This window comes from Sturnira hondurensis, unplaced genomic scaffold, assembly GCF_014824575.4.
Source record: "Sturnira hondurensis isolate 20B ecotype Veracruz unplaced genomic scaffold, ASM1482457v3 Scaffold0024385, whole genome shotgun sequence".
Classification (NCBI taxonomy): Eukaryota; Metazoa; Chordata; class Mammalia; order Chiroptera; family Phyllostomidae; genus Sturnira; species Sturnira hondurensis.
Genome location: NW_028097016.1, coordinates 1332725 through 1352241, shown reverse-complemented (window position 1 = coordinate 1352241; position 19517 = coordinate 1332725). Strand labels below are relative to the sequence as shown.

Sequence of the window (19517 nt, the reverse complement as noted above, 5' to 3'; positions counted from 1 at the left end):
TTACTGCTAGGAACCTGAATCCCTTCACTTTAAAATGTTACAACAACTCACCTGGGACATACAAAAACGGCTAGTTTACAAAAATAGTAAACAGTTAAAGTCAAGAGGGTTTGCTTGATCAAAGATTATTTACATCATTTTAATTTAAAAATAATAATCAATGAAAACAAATGTCATGTTAACATTCCACTTCAGGATCCACAACCCAAATACTTCAGGAATTAATGAGCCAATAAAAACCAGGGAAAGTTCCAATAAATATTAGCCTTTACTACCTAAGTAAAATATTTTTTAAGAATAAACAGTCAATATAAATGGTGAAAAGCAAATAAGGTATTCAAGTATTTTTATTTTTTAATAAGCTAAAGTGACATTAGCAATTGAAATTATGAGTTATGGTTCCTCAAATATACTTGGATAAATACATACTAGTTCTTCCAGTGTCTAGCTTGTGTGGTCTTAGGTCAATTTCATCTCTTTAACCTTAAATCTGTTTGTATTTGTAAACTGGAGATGATACAAACTATTTCAGAGTAATGAGGTCTGAACAAATTAACAAATGGGAGAATATTTTATCAACAAAAAATTTCTATGAAAAAGCAAGCTATAATCTTTCCATTCTGATTAAAAGCAAATTAATAATATCAAAAGCTTAATATGTGAAGATTTAATACCAGAACTAAAAAACCTGTAATCATTAAACATCAAGACTACCAAAAAAAACAACAAAAAAACCCACAACAAAAAAAACCACCTCTAGAGTTCTAAGTGGAAAACTGAGACCAGACAGAATCCTTCGACAGTTGAAATGTTTTTTCCTCTATGAACCACCTACACCTTTTATACGTTTCAGATATACCTACCAGAAACTATATTACTGCTAATTATCTTGCCCCCCAAGGTAGCTAATGATTTGGGCACTACTGTAATGATGCTACCACTGGTAGTTTTCACATAGGTTGCAGCTCCAGGGGTTGCAGCCATCCGACCAATGGATGGGCTCACTGTTGGCCGGGTATAGGTTGCCTGTGTGCCTATAAAAAGGGAAAAGCCATAAGAAAAATGTGTCATTACTTGTAGAAAAATGACAATTTATACAGTTTAACTATAATTCAATGTAACCCACACTGCTTTAACTTAAAAACAGAATTTCAAAGTGTCAAAACTTAGTAATAATTTATTGCCAGTTTTCAACACACATAGCTAAGAACCATAGCCAAGTCAATTTGAATCAATTTTACACATCAAATACTGTGATATATTGTATCAAATTAGTAACCCCAAGAACAACTACAACCAATTCTGTTGCTTCTTCCACTACTCTTCTTCCATTAGTTTTATGTCAAAAGAAACACAAATTTAACTATCTTTCCTGCCAGAGCATTGTAGCCATTTCTGTCATAGATTTTAAGGTCTCTGCACCTGCTTTATGCTGTGTCAGTGCCAAGCCCCACGTCAGCACTCAGCAAATAAGGCAATATTGTTTGCCTAAAATGTTAGAAACTTTTACTGTTTTGTACTCTGCTACCTTGTACATACATTTCCATCCTTTAAAGAGTTATGCCATCATTTTACTAGAGATTAAAATTGAAGCTGCCAAGAACTGCCAGAAATATTTCATTTTAACCTAAAAAGTTCATTATTTACATATTTCATCAACTTTAACTGAACTGTTAAATAAAGAAGATACTTTTCTTCATGTCTCTCAAAGGATTTTATACTCTTCCCCACTTTTTCTAGAACTATTTTCTTTTCCCAAAGAGGAATTAAAAACTAACCAGATGAGCCTGTTACAGTTTCTTATAACTTTGGTAACTCAGAAATACCATCATAAACTAAGAACTATTAGTCCTGGGGAGAATGAAAATGACTCAGATAACATCTCCTTCAACTGAAAGTTTTTTTCATGATAATTAGATTCAGAAGTCACCGCGATAACCATTTTCAACAATACCCTCCCCCCAAAAGTTCTTTTAGCATAGTATTCACCATTTAAAAACACAATACCTATCCAAAATAGGGAGGAAGGAAAGAACAATAGAATTAGTTTAAATTGGTTACATACATCTAAATCAGAAAAAAAAATCTAGTGCAAAGTATATTACATAGATACATAGTTTGAATCAGTTAAATTATAACCAGAAAAAATTTCAACTTAAGCTTTTGTTTATTAAAAAAAGAAACACTTACTCCAATACAGATACATAAGCACAGGCACATGACTATTGACTGCTACCTTCCCCTAACACGAGGAATTATATATGCCTAACACTACTATCTTTGGATCAAATGGTGAAAAGTTTGGGGGGAAGTATGATAGACTTAATATAAGAATAACAGTATTTCTAAAGCACAGACTTTGTGTGGAGACAGACAGCAGAATGGTGGCTGCCAAAGCCTGGAAGAAGGCGAGACTAGAGAGTTCCAGTTTGGGAAGATAAAAAAGAGTTCTGGAGCTAGACGGTGGTGATGGCAGCAAAATAATGTGGATGTACTTAATGCTAACAAACTGCACACTCAAAATGGTGAAAACAATATATTTCATGTTATGTATATTTTACTACAATTTTTTTTAAAGCACTGGTTTTTGGGTCAAACAGATCTGGGTTCAAATCTTCTGCCTTTATTTACTCTGCTAACTTGGGCAAGGTGCTTAACCTAANGAATGGTGGCTGCCAAAGCCTGGAAGAAGGCGAGACTAGAGAGTTCCAGTTTGGGAAGATAAAAGAGTTCTGGAGCTAGACGGTGGTGATGGCAGCAAAATAATGTGGATGTACTTAATGCTAACAAACTGTACACTCAAAATGGTGAAAACAATATATTTCATGTTATGTATATTTTACTACAATTTTTTTTAAAGCACTGGTTTTTGGGTCAAACAGATCTGGGTTCAAATCCCACTTCTGCCTTTATTTACTCTGCTAACTTGGGCAAGGTGCTTAACCTAAGTCTTTGTTTTGTTGCTGAAAATGGAGATAATAAAACCTAAGGGAAATTAAGTGCATTGTCGGTACAGACCTTTACATATTGGCCAATAGATGCTAGCTTATAAGCTTCAGATAGGTATCTCCTTACACTAGTTAGATTCTATTACCTAAATACTGGCCATCCTCCGAAACAACTGGTAAGTCCTATACAAGCTCAAAATAATAGCAATGGCTAATTCTAATATTAATTAATAGTAATAGCTAATGAGCACTCTGTTGGGGACTTTACACACTTGATTTTATTTAATACTTACAATAAAACGCGTGGCATAAATATCATTATCCCATTTAAATAGACAAGTGAAAATATTGAGGGGTTAAGTAACTGTTCAGGGTCACAAAGGGTGGTATTATTTTAAATGATATACACTGTCACTTCGTTGGGCATAGCCTGGTTACTCTCATTTCTAGGCAAAATGTCATCCTGTGGTCCCCTCAGTCTGAGTGATGCTTAGTGCTCTGTCATGTAATACAGACTCTCAACCTCATCAAAGTAAGATCCTTGTGAGTGGAGACTGTTTTCATTCTCTCAACAAATCCTACTGAACATTTACTTACAGGCTAGCTCCCTCTCTGTATATGGATAATAAAACATATATGGTCCCTTATCCTTATGGGAGGAGCTTTTGATCTAATAAGGTGAACGAAATTAAATCAATGAATAGTAGCTAAGTAATTAGAAATTGCAGTACATGCTCTGAAGGAAAAGAACAGAGAACTACTACACAACAATAAGAGAGAGAACTATTTTTACTTGGAGGGAAGTAGGATGTCTAAGAAAGGCCCCTTTGAAGAGGTGTCTCACTCAATAAACTCTGTAACCAGTGTCAAACACTTTGCCAGTACAGAGAAACTGCTCAGTGAGTATATGATGAATGAATGGACTGATGCTCAAGAAAACTTACCAGTAGGAGTGGTTACCAGTTTAGTTGTCATTATTGCACCGTTACTGCTAACCACCATAATAGGGGAATTGCTACTGGTTGGCAGAGTTGCTGTCACTGGTTTGGGTAAGATTTTACTTGGTTGAACTTGTTGTGTGATGATTTTAACACCTTTGAAAGAAGAAAAATAAATATTAGTACAGACTATTAAAAATACATGTGCCTTATACCAACCCAAGAGGGCAGTAGTTACAAACATTTACTTTGCCTTGCCTAAAGAGAAGCTTTCTTCATATGGATAAAAATCTTTTCCCAGCTTTTATTTCTCAAATTCCCCTCTGCTAACTTCTCTCATTCAAGAACACAATTAAAACATTACAGAGGCTATTAAATTCTTAGGGAAAAACACTTTTTCTTTTGTCTATGATCATGTTATATAACAGCTTTCAAACCAAATTAATCACCGACTTGAACTTTTACAGACAAATTGCAGATAGGGGTAAAAAAATTAGGATAAGAAATCAAAACAAACATTAATATAGTTTTTATATATTCCCAACTACACCAAATAGTTCTCTAACCTCTTAAACGATGAAGGCTGTTGAAAACTATAAATGAGCAAGAACGTTTTCTTTTTGAACCTTTATTTTTCAATTGATTGCTTTTAAAAGTATTTTTAATAGCTGACTTTGTCAAAGACAAAATAAAGCAAATATTATTACTGAATCTACAAAAAATGTGCATGTGGACAGAATTTGAAGGCAATATGTTAGTGTGGTGAGGCTCTAATTTTTTTTTATATTTTTAAAATTTTTCATTTAAATATTGTAATTGTTACATTGACTTTTCAAACATAAAATGTGAATTTAAAAGGAATATTTCATGCTAACTACAAATTTAAGTCCTAAAAACTGTTAACTAAGGAAGAAAAATTTAGGAACACTTTTTCCCCATTAACTTCACTGAAATAATTCATGGAACTGAATGTATTGCACTAGGAGCTTATTTTCATGGAATTGAGTGTATTGTCATAGACAATAAAAAATTTTACTAGTTTTTAAAATGGTGACTTCCGGCCAAGATAGAGGCACAGATGGAAAGAAACACTGTACCTCCTCGCACAACCAAATTTAAGGACAACAAAGATTCAGAAACAAAACACAACCAGAACAGACAGAAAACTGAACTGTACTGAAGTCTGACAACAACGAACCATTCATCCAGACTGGTAAGAGGGGAAGAGTCTGAGGCTGGAGGAGAGGGGTCCCAGCAGGAAAAGGTGGTGGTTAGTAGACCCGGGTACAGGGAGAAAAAGAGCAAACCCAGTGAGGCATGCAAGGCGGCTGGCTGACCGTGAATACACATTCACGCGTGGATAAACCAGGCAAAAAATGGGCAGCGAGACATACCTCGCAACCCAGGGCTCTAGCAACAGGAAATAAAGCCTAAAAGCACCAATTAAAAAAACTTTTGGGGGTTGAGGTGCCAGAGAGGCTCCCAGCCTCATAGGAGCAACAGGACTTCAACTTACTGCATCCTGCCCCCAGGCACCTATTGCTAGGACTAAATCCTGGCCAAGTTCAGTCAAGAGGTGGCTGCTCCCTTCTTCAGTCCAGTTCCCAGTTCATGGATCCATGGCTCTACCTCGGGCATGGTGCCACTGAGAATACTGGGGTCCTGATCACCACTGCTGTGGCTTGTGAGGTGGTGGCTCCACTGCAAGGAAAAGAAAGCTAAAAGGATCTCAAGCTGATACCCATCCTCTACCCCTGCTTTCGCTGAGTGCTCAATTCCTAGGGCAGGGGTGTCATTCAGAGAAGCATGCCACTGGCCCTACCCCCAGAGCTCCAGGGATGTCTGTAGGTAGAAATTGGTCATAAAACCTAGCTCTTAACCTCTTCCCAAAGGAAACGATATCATTTGTAACTGAGCATTGAGAAGAGAGGAGGGTGTGATAAAAGGCAACTGCAAGGAGATTCATGGATTTAATAAAGACAAGTTCTAGAGACTACAGGCCAGACAGTTTGCAGGAAAAAACTGAAGAATAAAGAAGCTGAGAGGAATCCTCTTGCGGTCAGAACAAATACCAAAAATAGACCTCTGAAACTATTCCTTCAAAGAAGCCAAAATTTTCATTAGTTTGTGGAGAGCAAATTATGCTCCAGGGCATTGTTGAAATCAATAGAGCAATCAGTCAGTGGAGTGGAACAGCTGAATGTGGTCATGGAAAGAAAGAGAACAACACTAGCGTCATCTCAGAAGGACCGGGCATTCCCAAAGCTGCATCTCCCTGAGGAACAATATCAGGAGTGTAACCTCACTAAAGTAATTGATCTAGTCACTAAACAATGAACAACCAAGCAAACAAAAATAATACACCAGGGGAGGAGGAATAGAAGAGTAGCACCCAGCTATATCAATTATCTAAAATATCAATATGAACATCGAAAATGTCTGGTTTCCAACAAAAATCATTAGGAGGCATGCAAAATAACAGGAAAATATAACCCATACACTATTAAAAGAAAGCAAGCAACAGAAACTGCCTATGAGAATGACCAAGTGTCAGATCCAATGACAAAAAAAGAAATCAAAGTAGTCATCATGAATATGTTCACAAAACTGAAGAATGATTTTGAAAGTAAAAGAGTATTGACAAAGTAGCATCAATTAGAGAATATTAGTAAAGTGATAAAATTAATAAATAAAATCTTTTTAAAAAAAGGAGAAAAAAAAGCCCTGGCTGGTGTAGCTCAGTGGATTGAGCGCGGGCCTGCGAACCACACGATTGCAGTTCGATTCCCAGTCGGGGCACATGCCTGGGTTGCAGGCCACTTCCCGATTCCTGGCGGGGGACACACTAGAGGCAACCATACATTGATATTTCTCTCCTTCTCTCTTTCCCTTCCCCTCTGAAGATAGATAAATAAAATCTTTTTTAAAAAAGGAGAAAAAAAATTATAAAAACAAGTGAAAAATCTGGAGCTGAGGAGTACAATAACTGAAGTAAAAAAATTCACTAGAGAGGCTCTCAGTAGATTTGAACTGGCAGAAAAAATAATTAGCAAAATTGAAAATAGATCAGCAGATTGTGCAAGATGAAGAGAAAAAAATGGGAACTACTGTGCTCTTCAAATAGATCAGTTTTATAGTCCAAATGAAAATAAAGTTTGACTCTCCTTAGTCTTCATTTTAAGTCAGAAGAGAAATAACACTGTCATCGACAGGTCATTATTTAGCAATAATTACCAGTCATCACTCTTGTTACCAAGAGTAAAGATTTGCTGGAATCTGCACTCAAGAGTCCTCACCGTAGCCACCACTGCTGTTGGGTATACTCAGTTTAACTCCGTGTGCTATGCCCAGAATGGTCACATTATTGGCATTGGAGCAAAACAGCCATCTCGGATACACTGCACATGCCTTGCAGAAGATAAGGCAAACTTTTGGTGGCTTAGACACCATCCATGAGTGCTCTTAATGAAGTTTAAAACTGTAGCGAGTAAAGCAGAAATTTCCAATGCCATCGATCAATATGTTACTGGAACGATCAGTGATGATGAAGATTTAGTAAAGTGGAACACACTGTTTCAGGAAGTCCCTGAATTATTAACCAAGGATGAGAAGAAGGAATGGTTTGACAAACTTAGGAAAGTTTCCATCAGCTCTGATGCTTTCTTTCCTTTCATCGATAATGTAGACAAAGCTAAAAGAAATGGCATGGCATATACTACCGCTCTGTCCAGTTTTGCTGCTATAACTGAGGCCTGTGACAAACTGGGAATAATCCTCACTCATACAAGTCTTTGATTCTTTCATCACTGATTTTACCACACATTACTTTAAGGTCTGCTTATATGTAAGTGAAAAATCATGTGGAAAATTTTTGAAAATACTTAAAAAATAAAACATTAAATCTGAATAAAAAAATCAGGAAATGTGGTATATAGATACAATTCTTCCATTTACAACAACATGGATGGCATTATGCTAAGTGAAGTAAGTCAGAGAAACATAAATACTCTAAGATCTCACTTATGTGCAAAAACTAAAAAACAAACAAAAAGCCCACAAAAAATAGAGCTCATAGATACAAGAGAACTAATAAGAGGTAAGAGGTTGGCTGAATTGGGAATCTGAGCAAAAGGTACAAACTTCTAGCCACAGGATAATCAGTCCTGGGGATATAATGTATAGCATGGTTACTACAGCTAACAATACTGTATTGCATATTTGAACGTTGCTGAGAGAGTAGATCTTCAAAGTTCTCATCACAACTAAAGGAGTTCGTAACTATGTGTGATGATGGATGCTAGCTAAACTTATTAGTGTCATCACTGTAATATACAGAGGTGGGCAAATAGGTTTACAATTGGTATGGAAAAAAGTGCAAAAATAAATAATTGTTCTACATACTCACAACTGTAAACCTACTTTTGCCTACCCCATACACATACATCAAGTCATTATGTTATACACCTAAAACTAATACAATATTACATGACAATATCTAAAAAAATTACATGTTCCTATCAAAAGAACAAAACAGAACAAACTGAAAATATTAGCATCCTCTAAATTCCTGTTCTACCACCAAATAAAGTACAGATTCACTGGAAAAAAGCATCCATTTTCTTAAGGATATTTAAGTATGTTACCAGGCTTTCTAATTTCCCTTTAACTCAGCCTCCATCCTATCTACCTTTCTATTCAATATTTTTATGATTTGATAACTTACAGTAAATGACTCCTACATCTTCGTTGCCACTGTGCTGGAGATGCTTTCAATAAACTGCTAAATTGTCATTCCACAAACCACTAACTTCCACATCGTACACAATGTCCTATAATCTTAGCACCTCTTCTGCTCGTGACAATTTTACACCCTATTCGTATATCTGAACTGCCCTCTAACACAAGACTCCCAGACTAATTTTTCCACTGCCCACTTCCCATAACCTCAATGGACCCCAGAGTATAATTCTGGGTTTATTTCCTCAGCTTTATCTCTCCTCAGAGTTCAATGAGAGAAAAAACAAACAGACAAACAAACAAACAAACAAAAGACTCTTCCTGCAGTGCAACCTACTTGTTATTCCTTTTCTATTCCTAAGCTCCAAATTTTTTATATATAGGTATTTCCAATTAGGAGGGTCTAAAAATACATTTTGGAACTTAAAAATCTGGTGCTCGAGAAAACTGTATATGGAAATAGATCCATACATTTTAGCAGAGACATGGTGACAGGAGGATTACCATATTGTGTAAGCATTTCCCGGTTACCTGACTCCTGTTTGATCTGAATGGTAGGCTTGATACCAGGTGGCAAAGGAGACTGCTGAGGCTGTTGCTGATGAGACACTGAAGACGACTGGGCCACCTGTTGCTGTGCCTGTTGCTGCACTTGATGTAACTGCTGCTTAGGAGACTGTTGTTGCTGTTTAGGAAACTGTGCAAGAATCTGAGTTGGGGCACCCACTAAGCTTTTTGGGGAAGGAAGTCTGGTTGATGCCATTTTGATTGCTGATGTAGATACACCTGTAGAAGAGTTGGGAAAAGAAAATTCAACAGTGAAGCATAATTAAAGTTACTTCTGATTATTGTAGTAGATAATATAGACTAGGTAAATCAATAGAAGTAATTTATTAAGCACCTAGTGTCAGATATAATGTGTGGTATTTTACACATTTGATATCGAATCACCAAACTCTGCAAGAGAGGCATTCAAAAAAACTGATTTTCCCTTGGTGAAGAGTCAACACAAAAGAAACAAAGTATCATGCAGGATATTCTCACAGATGTCTCAATAAATTTCCTGTTAGAAAACACAGGTTTCTCAATGTAATATAGAACAAAGTAAACTAAGTTTTGAATCTTATTTTTAATATATTTTTTGGAAATTACTTTTCGGGTTCTAGTGAACCAATTAAAACATGGCATGAAATAAAATAATTCACAATAAAACATTTATCTTTTGAACTATTTAGCATGGTAAAGTAGATTTTCTATATCTCATTTCCAATAATCTATAAATTAAGTCATTTCTTAAGAACTCTAACTGGGCCCCAGCTGGTGTTGTTTACTTGATGAGGCATTGCCCAGCAAACCAAAAGGTCACTGGTTCTATTCCTAGTGGGCACATGCCTAGACTGCAGGTACCATCCCCTGGAGCATGTGTGGGAGGCAACCAATTAATGTTTTCCTCTCACATTGAAGTTTTTTGTCTTCTCTTTCTCCCTCCCTTCCCATCTCCCTAGAATAAAAAATAAAATAATTTTAAAAACCCTCTAACTGGGTCATTACATAATCATATGAAACGTTACAAGTAGGCATACTTGATATATCCACAGCAAAAAAAAACTGATAAAAAAAGATTATAAGACATTTCTTTTCAGTGCAAAGCTAATATTACAATGCATGAATGATTAAAGAGTACCACTAACTTCCACTAAAATCTATGACTCTGAAATTCTTCCCTCTCCCAGATATTTCATCAATAATCTTATAATTCATCAACAACACAATAAGACTGCTATTTGTAAATAAATTAATATTCCTAACAATAAGAACCTAAAATATAACTCACTATACTCAACTTGCTGAACAGTGCTAAAACAATGAAAAGAAACTGATAAATTAATAGCCTAATTATCAAGTACTTAGGCTACTTTACACCCTCTTCCACCACCATCCCACTGCATTACAGAAAAAACTTAAAATAACATCCCATCCTTCAGTAAAATGTTTCTAGAGAATGATAAAGATGGAGAAGAAACTTTGAGAAGTCACTCTGACTCTGTAGGCCTCAGCTTCCCCATTTGTTAAATTTTCCTTGCACCACAAGTCTAGCAGTTGCTCTGTGGGTCACGTAAAATCACAGAATGAGAAATACTTGAAAGTAGGCAAAAGGTGTAGTCATATTTTTGTCTATAAAACAGGGGGCTTATTTACACAGGATCCCACCTTGCCCACTTCCAACCCCCACTGAACACTAGTTTGGGTGACATGTACATTGCATTGCTTAGTTAGGCTGAACTAGGCTATGTCTTGAGCCCCTTTAGGCACCAACATTTTGTGACTATGTAAGTACAGTATTTTTAGGACTACAAGACGCACTGGACCATAAGATGCATCTAGGTTTTAGAAGAGGAAAACAAAAAAATTTTTGAAGCAAAAAATGTGGTACAATAATCTGGGATCCCACTCCACTACCACCCCACCCCTCAGCAAGCCAGGTAAGCTACATTCAGACTTTAAGACGCACCTCCCTTTTCTTCCCAAATTCAGGGGGTGCATCTTATAGTCTGAAAAATATAGTATAACATGTTATACAAGTGAAAGTTATTTTTAAACTATGTGAAAGCCTTAACCTTTACATTGCATTCCTAATGAACTCTCATATTAAGGTAAATTGTGCATGAGTAACTCCCTACCTGAACTATGTTCTTCACATACTTCTGTACACAAAAAGTGTCTGATGTAAAAGTAGGGGACTCCTGGTCAAGATAGAGGTATGGGTAAACACGCCTCACCTTCTCACACAACTACTGCAAAAATTACAACTGGACTACAAAACAAGTATCACCGAGAATCATCAGAAAATTGAGTTGTATAGAGAAGTACAACACCCAAAGAGTTAAAGAAGCCACATTCATCCAGATAGGCAGGAGGGGCAGAGACCCAGAGACACAAGGAGAGGCACTAAAGGTGGAGAGGTCGAAGACGTAGAAATGCAGTATGGGTGGTGCCACATCTGCATGTAGTGAATAAAAATTGGGAGAGATACATCAAGAGTAAGAGATCCAAGCCCCAGACCAGACCATCAAGCCCAGGGTTCCAGCGCCAGGAAGGTAAGTCCCTATAACTTCTGGCTATAAAAGCCAGTGAGGAGCCCTGGCTGGTGTAGCTCAGTGGATTGAGCGCAGGCCTATGAACCAGACAATCACGGTTCGATTCCCAGTCCAGTTCCTGGCAGGGGCCAGTTTCCAGCAGGGGATGCACAAGAAGCAACCATACATTGATGTTTCTCTTCCTCTCTCCTTCCCTTCCCCTCTAAAGATAAATGAATAAAATATTTAAAAATAAATAAATAAAAGCCAGTGAGGATTAGGGCTGCAGAAGAAACTGCAGGATTATCAGGAGTCTCCCCTTAAAGGGCCCACAATAGATTTAGGACTTACACAGACTCCCTCCCTCTGGGATTCAGCACCAGGGCAACAGCTGAAAGGGCACAAGTGGCAGGGCACAAGTGGCATACAGAGTAACTGAAATGACTGGCATTAGGGCGAGTGCCAGGAAATACCTTCCTCCCGGGCAGAGGCCAGGCAACAGCACTGTACCCTCTCCAAGCCCTCCCACACACAGAGCTACCACAAAGGAGGGACACAGGTTGCCCTGCCCTGGCAATTATGTAAGGCTCCACCCCATACAACTTAGAGGTGTGCTTTCTTACATTAGGCCACGCTACTATAACGGAGTCAAAGCAGTTCTACCTAATACACAGAAATAAACACAGGGAGGCTGCTAAAATGAGAAGACAAAGAAATATGGCCCAGATGAAAGAAGAGAACAAAACCCCAGTAAAAGAACTGAACAAAATGTCGATAAGCAACCCATCACACGGAGAGTTCAAAAGACTGGTTATCAGGATGCTCCAAGAACATATTGGGTGCCTCAACAGCATAAAAAAGACCCAGGCAGAAATGAAGGTTACATTAAATTAGAAAAATCTACAGGGGCTCAGTGGATTAAGTGCCAGCCTGCAGACCAAAGGGTTGCCAGTTCTTTTCCCAGTCAGGGAACTCGCCAGCTTTGACGGCCAGGTCCCCCACTGGGGGTATGAGGCAACCACACATTGATGTTTCTTTCCCTCTCTAAAAATAAAACAATAAAATCTTTTAAAAAAAATCTACAGGGAACCAACAGGAGATAGAGCCAAGAATTGAATCAATGACTCGGAATGTAAGAAAAACACATTCAATTATAAGAGCAAGAAAAAAAGGAATTTAAAAAGACAAGGACAGTATAAGGAGCCTTTGGGACATCTTCAAACATACCAACACCCAAATCATAGGCATGCCAGAAGGAAAAGAGGAAGAACAAGAAATTGAACACTTTTTTGAAAAAAAAAACTAAAAGAAAACTTCCCTATTTTGGTGAAGGAAATAGACATGCAAGCCTAGGAAGCACAAAGTCCCAAGCAAGTTGGACCCACTGGACCCAAAGAAGACCACACCAAGACACATCATAATTAAAATGCCAAAGATTAAAGGTAAAGAGAGAACCTGAAAAGCAGCAAGAGAAAAGCAAAGAGTTACCTACAAAGGCATCCCTGTAAGACTTTCAGCTGATTTTTCTAAAGAAACTTTGCAGGCTAGAAGGGATTGGCAAGAAGTATTCAAGGTAATGAAAAGCAAGGACCTACAACCTACATTACTCTATCAGCAAAGCTATCATTTAGAATCAAAGGGAAGATAAAATGCTTCCCAGACAAGAAAAAAACTAAAGGAATTCATGATCACAAAGCCATTATTATATGAAATGTTAAAGGGAATTGTATAAGAAAAGAAAGAAGATTAAAACTATGAACATTAAAACAGCAATAAATTTACAACTATCTACAATTGAATCTAAAAACTTAACTAAGCAAACAAGTGGAACACAAAAAAAGAATCACAGACATGAAGATCATTTGGAGGGTTATCAGTTGGGAGGGGAAAAGGGAGAATATGGGCAAAGGCACAGAGATTAACAAGTATGAATTGGTAGGTACAAAACGGGGATGTTAAAAACAGTATTGGTAATGGAGCAACCAAAGAACTTATATGCATGACCCATGGACAGGAACTAACAGGAGGACTGCCTGAGGGAATGGGGGTACTGGCTGGAGAGGGGCAAAAGGGAAAAAACTGGTACAACTGTAATAGCATAATCAATAAAAAATATATATAAATAAAAATAAATAAAAGCAGTCAGGATGACTTTAGAATTAGAGAACAGTATTCAAATCATGCCTTCAACACATGAACACATACTATCTATGTAATCTGAATGCCCAAAAGGTCATATGCTACTGTTAATACCTCTGAGGCAAACATCATAGTCCACATTTGGAGGAATTACACACAGTTCAGGCTACACTTTAATTCTATATATAAAATACTTAGTTTAGAGTTTTAATAGCTGTAAAGAAATATGCCCAGAAAACATCAAAAAACGAAGTCACGTAAATAAAGGGGTAAGAATACACGATTCTAAGGATATCAACTGTGTTTTGTCTTATACCCATAGAGTTTAAAGAAAAAGGTCAGATATTAAACTGACTGGTTAAATAGCATGTCATGCATTTTTAAAAATCCTTGTTATTATACTCCTCCCTTTTTTGGCAAACAGGAAGAGCAAGGACTTTACAGTGGAACACATACTAGTGAAATGTTCCAAGACGATACATTTCTTAGAGTTAAAATATGTCATTTAGCAAAAACTCTACTAAAAATTTCCAACCTTTTAACATGGTAATCCTGCTCTTGAAAGCTGGGTCTAAGAAAATAAAGGGCTCAATTAAATTCACAGAGATGTTCACTAGAGTTAAATCTATAATACCAAAACCTATAAATACTCTTAAATTTTTGCTATTCTCTCATATTTATTATATATGTTTGGCATTTCCATAATAAATCTTTAAAATTATCCTTTCTTCTAGATGACCAACTCAGAACAACCATTCTAATCAGAATTTTAAGAATTCCCATATTCCAAATACTAAGGAGTTCCGTTCCCTTCCCGCGTGCAGTATGAGCTGACCATATACAATCCCCCTGCTCCCTATGTTTGGAACCATCTCTATATTTATAAACAAGGAATCACTCAACTAAGTTACTGCTACTAAGACTCTTCTCCCTCTATCACCAGCTGCCCCTACAAGAATAACCAGGGATGGAGACACCCGCTCTCAAACAGCCGGTCTTTAATCTCCAACAAAAGCAGACACTGAATATACTTGTCCCCCAGGTACCCACACAGGGGCTGCTGCTACAGAAGCCCTGTAGTCAGAATCTCGACTACAATCTGCATATTACCACTTCCACTAAACTTTACCTTTTTAAAAAGAAGATGCCTTAGGACTATACTTTCAGGGATCATTTCTATAGTTCGTTAAAACGAAGCTGCCTTAAGTTTTTAGCACTAATAATTTCTAAAGTAAATAAATATCTCAAAGAGAAACTCAAAATAGTCATACAGTTTCTGTGAGCACCTACATTCAGATACTTTTACATCTCTCGTGCTCTACTGAATTCCAGTGAATTTACGAGAAATCTCTGAGGCATCTTATCCAGCTCCCCTATGACTAGTTAAGGCTCAGAGAAATACAGGATGACAGAAGCAAAAAAGAAGGGAAGTCCTAAGTTCCTAAGAGCTTCAGAGGGTACCTGGAAAAAACTAAGAATCAAAAACAGAAGCATGGAATAGTCATTTCGTCTAAAGATATTTCATTAGTAACTAAGAGGAATACCCCTTTTATCTCATATAATAACTTGTAAGAATGGTAACCTTTCTAATATAGTAAAACTTTAGCAAACTGTGTAGTCAGGACTAGAAGGGAAACAGAACTGTCAACGGGGGACAGTTCTGATAAGCACCAGCGAGGTGGGGAGACAAGTGGCCTTTCCTTCTCGCGCTTTCAAATTTTGAAATGATGAATTTAGATCAAGTTTGCAACCAGCATCTTAAACAAACTTTCTAGAGAGAAATTATTTATATTTTTAATAATACTACATTATAGTTTACTGCTGCACAAAAAGAAAAGTTAAAAAAAATTTTAATTAGTTAAGGTACAAATGAAAGAAAATTTCAAGCCTGCTATTTCTTCCTTTTATTGAGTGAGACACCACATGGGTATTAGAGTCAGAAAATAGTGACAGCTGCTTTCACACTCCATTAGGGCTCTAGACGAGGAATATTGACCACATCTATGTAACTTCTTTCTTACCGACACAGTGACACAGAACACAGTGAGCATGACTAACACAATTACAAAAGACACTATTCCCCTATTCGACTGCTTGCATTTGCTACTAGTTCATAAACTAGGATATTTCCAAGTCTCAGTCTATTTTGGGCTATATGTTGTTCAAATAAAATCCAATGAAAACTAATACTAAGTATTCTTCTATAATGCTTCTATGTTCCCTTTGGTACAAATTTTTTTAAATTAATTAATATAATTAATTTTTTAGAGGGGAAGGGAAGGAGAGAGAGGAGAAACATCAATGTATGGTTGCTTCTCGTGCATCCCCTGCTGGGGGATGGCCCCTCCAGGGAACTGGCCTGCAATCCAGGAATGTGCCCTGACTGGGAATCGAACCTCGATCGTCTGGTTTGCAGGCCCGCACTCAATCCACTGAGCAACACCAGCCAGGGCTTCCTTTGGTACAAATTCTGCATAATAAATATTCCCATGGGTATGAATTCTGTATAATAAATGTTTCTCTTTGATCCCCATCTTAAGACTTACCAACACTATGAGAAGAAAAGTTTAACAATGTGCTATTTGCCTTTCATCAAAAGTACAGAAAAGGTCTAAACTGAGAGCTAAGAGAAAACAGGTTTCCACATATCCTTTCCTCTACTATAAAGAAGCAATTGTCCTTCATTTCAGCTTCAGTGCCTCTCAATACCTCGATGACTCACCTATAGAGAAAAATTTAGGGAACTGAAAAAAGGCAAATGACAGGTCCTTGAAATAATTCTCTTCCCCCTACTTCTTATCATTGGGACTTACTCTGAAGAGGTTATATACTTAATATCTGTTCTAAAGAACCTATAGTAAAATAATTGTAAGTTTCTTATTTAAAAATCCTACTACATTACAGATATTTGTATATACCACTGAAATGTGTTGTGATAAGATTTAACCTACATTTTGATAATGTTAATAGCCTATGTGAGTAGATACTATACATGTGAACAAAAATTTTGGAGTAAGCATATTAATATTAAAAACCTGAATAACCCATTATCTTGACATTCTCAAACTGGGAGAGGGAGAGTGGTGATCTGTGATGGAACAGGAGGGACCTTCAGACCCAAGAAGAAAAATAAACCCATCAAGTTTTCTTCAAAACTCTCTTACACCAGAGGGACAGAATTAGAGGCTGAATCACCACTCACCTTGTGCTACTGTTGACATGACCACAGAGGGTGTGGAAGATACCACAGCTGTTACTGCAACTGTGTTAGGAATAGGTGATGGGGTGGAACTGCTGCTGCCACTGCTGCTACTACTGACCAGAGAGGACTGCGAAGCACTTATAACCACCGGTGGCTTCTGGGTTGTGGAAGCAATTACTGATGTTGGTACAAGCTTAGTGACTGCTGCATAGTTATGGGATTTGGAGAGAATGTTGGGTACGAAGGTTGAACTTGGTGATGTGGTCACTATAATAACCTAAGAAAGGAAAAAGAAGTTATCTTCATATACCTACTAGACTAGACTACTATTGTATCTAGACTCACAGTTAGTTTATATAGAATTCAAAAATAGCTTACAAAACACGAAACATGAAGAAACAATTCAACAACTATACAACTAAAAATATTTAAATAAAAAAATTTTACCAACCAAATATTTTAAAAGACAACACTCAATGATGTTCAAGACACAGACTTTAATATACTGCTAAGGGAATATATATTGGCACAATCTTTCTAGAAAATGATTTAGTCATTCATTTACAAAAATTTGTTGAGCATCTACTATGTGCCAGGCATGATTCTAGATGCTGGGGATAGTGGGATGAACAAAATAAAGTGTGTACTTTCATGGAACTACATTCTAGCAAGGGGAGAGTAACAATAAACAAATAAAAAAGTAAATATATGTCATGTTGGAAAAGACAATAAAGCAGGGTATGACACAAAAATAATGGGAGTGCTTTATGACTTTTTATAAAGCATTTAAAGATCTCTCTGATAAAGTGACAACTGAGCAGAAACTACAAGTAAACAACCAAAGGGTGTGAACCATGTGGCCACCTAGAGGAAGATTCCAATGGCACAGGGAGCAGTTAAACCCAAGGGCCCTGAGGCAGAAGCAAGGTTGGTATGTTCAAGAAACTTCAAGGACTAATAAATGGGACTGGAATTTATTAAGTAGAGAGGGTCAGAAGACAGACTCAGAGCAGCAATGGAGGACTAAGATGGTAGAAGACCATGCTGAGAGTACATTCCCTTGATCCAATATGATGAAAACAGCACCTTATATCTGTGGTCTCCTTTTAAAAATCCATAACCCTTGTCTAATCATGAGAAAAACATTCGACAAATTCTAACAGTGGAACAACCTACAAAATACTGAACAGTCATCCTCAAAACTGTCAAGGTCATCAAACATTAAGGAAAATGTGAGAAATTTTCACAGCCAAGAGGAGCCTGAGAAGACATGGTAAGTAAATGTAATATGGTATCCCAGAACAAAAAATGATAATAGATTATATAAAAAATAAAATCTAAATAAACCATGGACTTTAGTTAATATCAATGCATCAATTCGGTTCATTAATTGTAACAAGTGTACCATACTAACATAAAATGTTAAACAGAAAAAGTACGAGGTATATGAGAGCTCTATGTACTATTATTCTCAAGTTTTCTATAAATCTAAAACTGTTCAAAAACCAAAGTATTTTTTAAAAGAAAATATTACTCTAGCCCTGACTGGTGTGGCTCAGTTGGTCAGGCATCATCCTACAAAGCAAAAGGTCGCGGGTTCAATTTCTCAGTCAGGGCACACGCCTGGACTCTGGGCCCCAAGGGGAGGGGGTGGAGGGGTGGGGTTTGGACATGCAAGAGGCAACGGATGGATGATTCTCTCACACACTGATGTTTCTCTCCCTCTCTTTCTCCCTCCCTTCCCCTCTATAAATAAATAAATTGTCAATATAGTACAGCAGAGACAGGAGAAAGAAACAGTAGAAACTATAGTATAGTAGAAACAGAAACAGGGAGACAAATCAGGAGGCTCTTACAATAAACAAAGCAGAGATGATGGTGACCAAGGTGTTTGTGGTAGAAGTAGCGAAAAGTTAACAGATTCTGAATATATTTAAAGATAAAACCAACAGGATTTGTTCATAGGGTGATATAGAGAACAAAGGAAAAATAAAGGTAAGGAAAACAACTCCAAGTTTAGCCAGTATGGCTAAAATATTGTGACATAGGCATAAAGCATTTCAAAGAGAAGAGGATAGAGCTAAGGTCCTAAAGGTGGGAATTAGCTCAACAGAAAGCAAGCTGGCCCAGCAAAACCATTCATATAGGGCAAGGAAAGAGTGGAAAAGCAAGCAGAGGCCATATCAAATTTGTAAGCCGGAGTAAAAAATTTAAATTTTATACTAAGTATAAACAAAAATATCTGATTTATATTTTAAAAGATCACTCTAGCTGCTATGTGATAAGAGGCAAGAGTGGAGGCTATGAAATTAGTAAAGAAGCTATTGCAGTAGATTTGGCAATGGCAGAGGCTGCTTGCACTGGGGTGTTAGTGGAAATAAAGAAAACTGAGCAGTGTTAGATTATTTTGAGAGGTAGAGTTGGTAAGACTTGATGTATGGCAGCGTTAAAGAAAAGAATCAAGATGAGCTCCTAG

General features: G+C 37.1%; 1 protein-coding gene across 10 annotated transcripts in view; it reads right to left on the bottom strand.

Annotated features, from left to right (window-relative positions):
- EMSY (EMSY transcriptional repressor, BRCA2 interacting) overlaps positions 1-19517 on the bottom strand; it is a 78579-nt gene that overhangs the window by 34924 nt on the left and 24138 nt on the right. For all 10 annotated transcript variants that reach the window (XM_037038453.1, XM_037038451.1, XM_037038446.1 and 7 more), the window contains 4 exons: positions 17042-17318; positions 9155-9409; positions 3893-4042; positions 864-1034 (listed from right to left, as the gene is read on the bottom strand). In XM_037038453.1, the coding sequence (XP_036894348.1) occupies positions 864-1034; positions 3893-4042; positions 9155-9409; positions 17042-17318 (853 nt within the window). The remainder of the gene's footprint in view (positions 1-863; positions 1035-3892; positions 4043-9154; positions 9410-17041; positions 17319-19517) is intronic.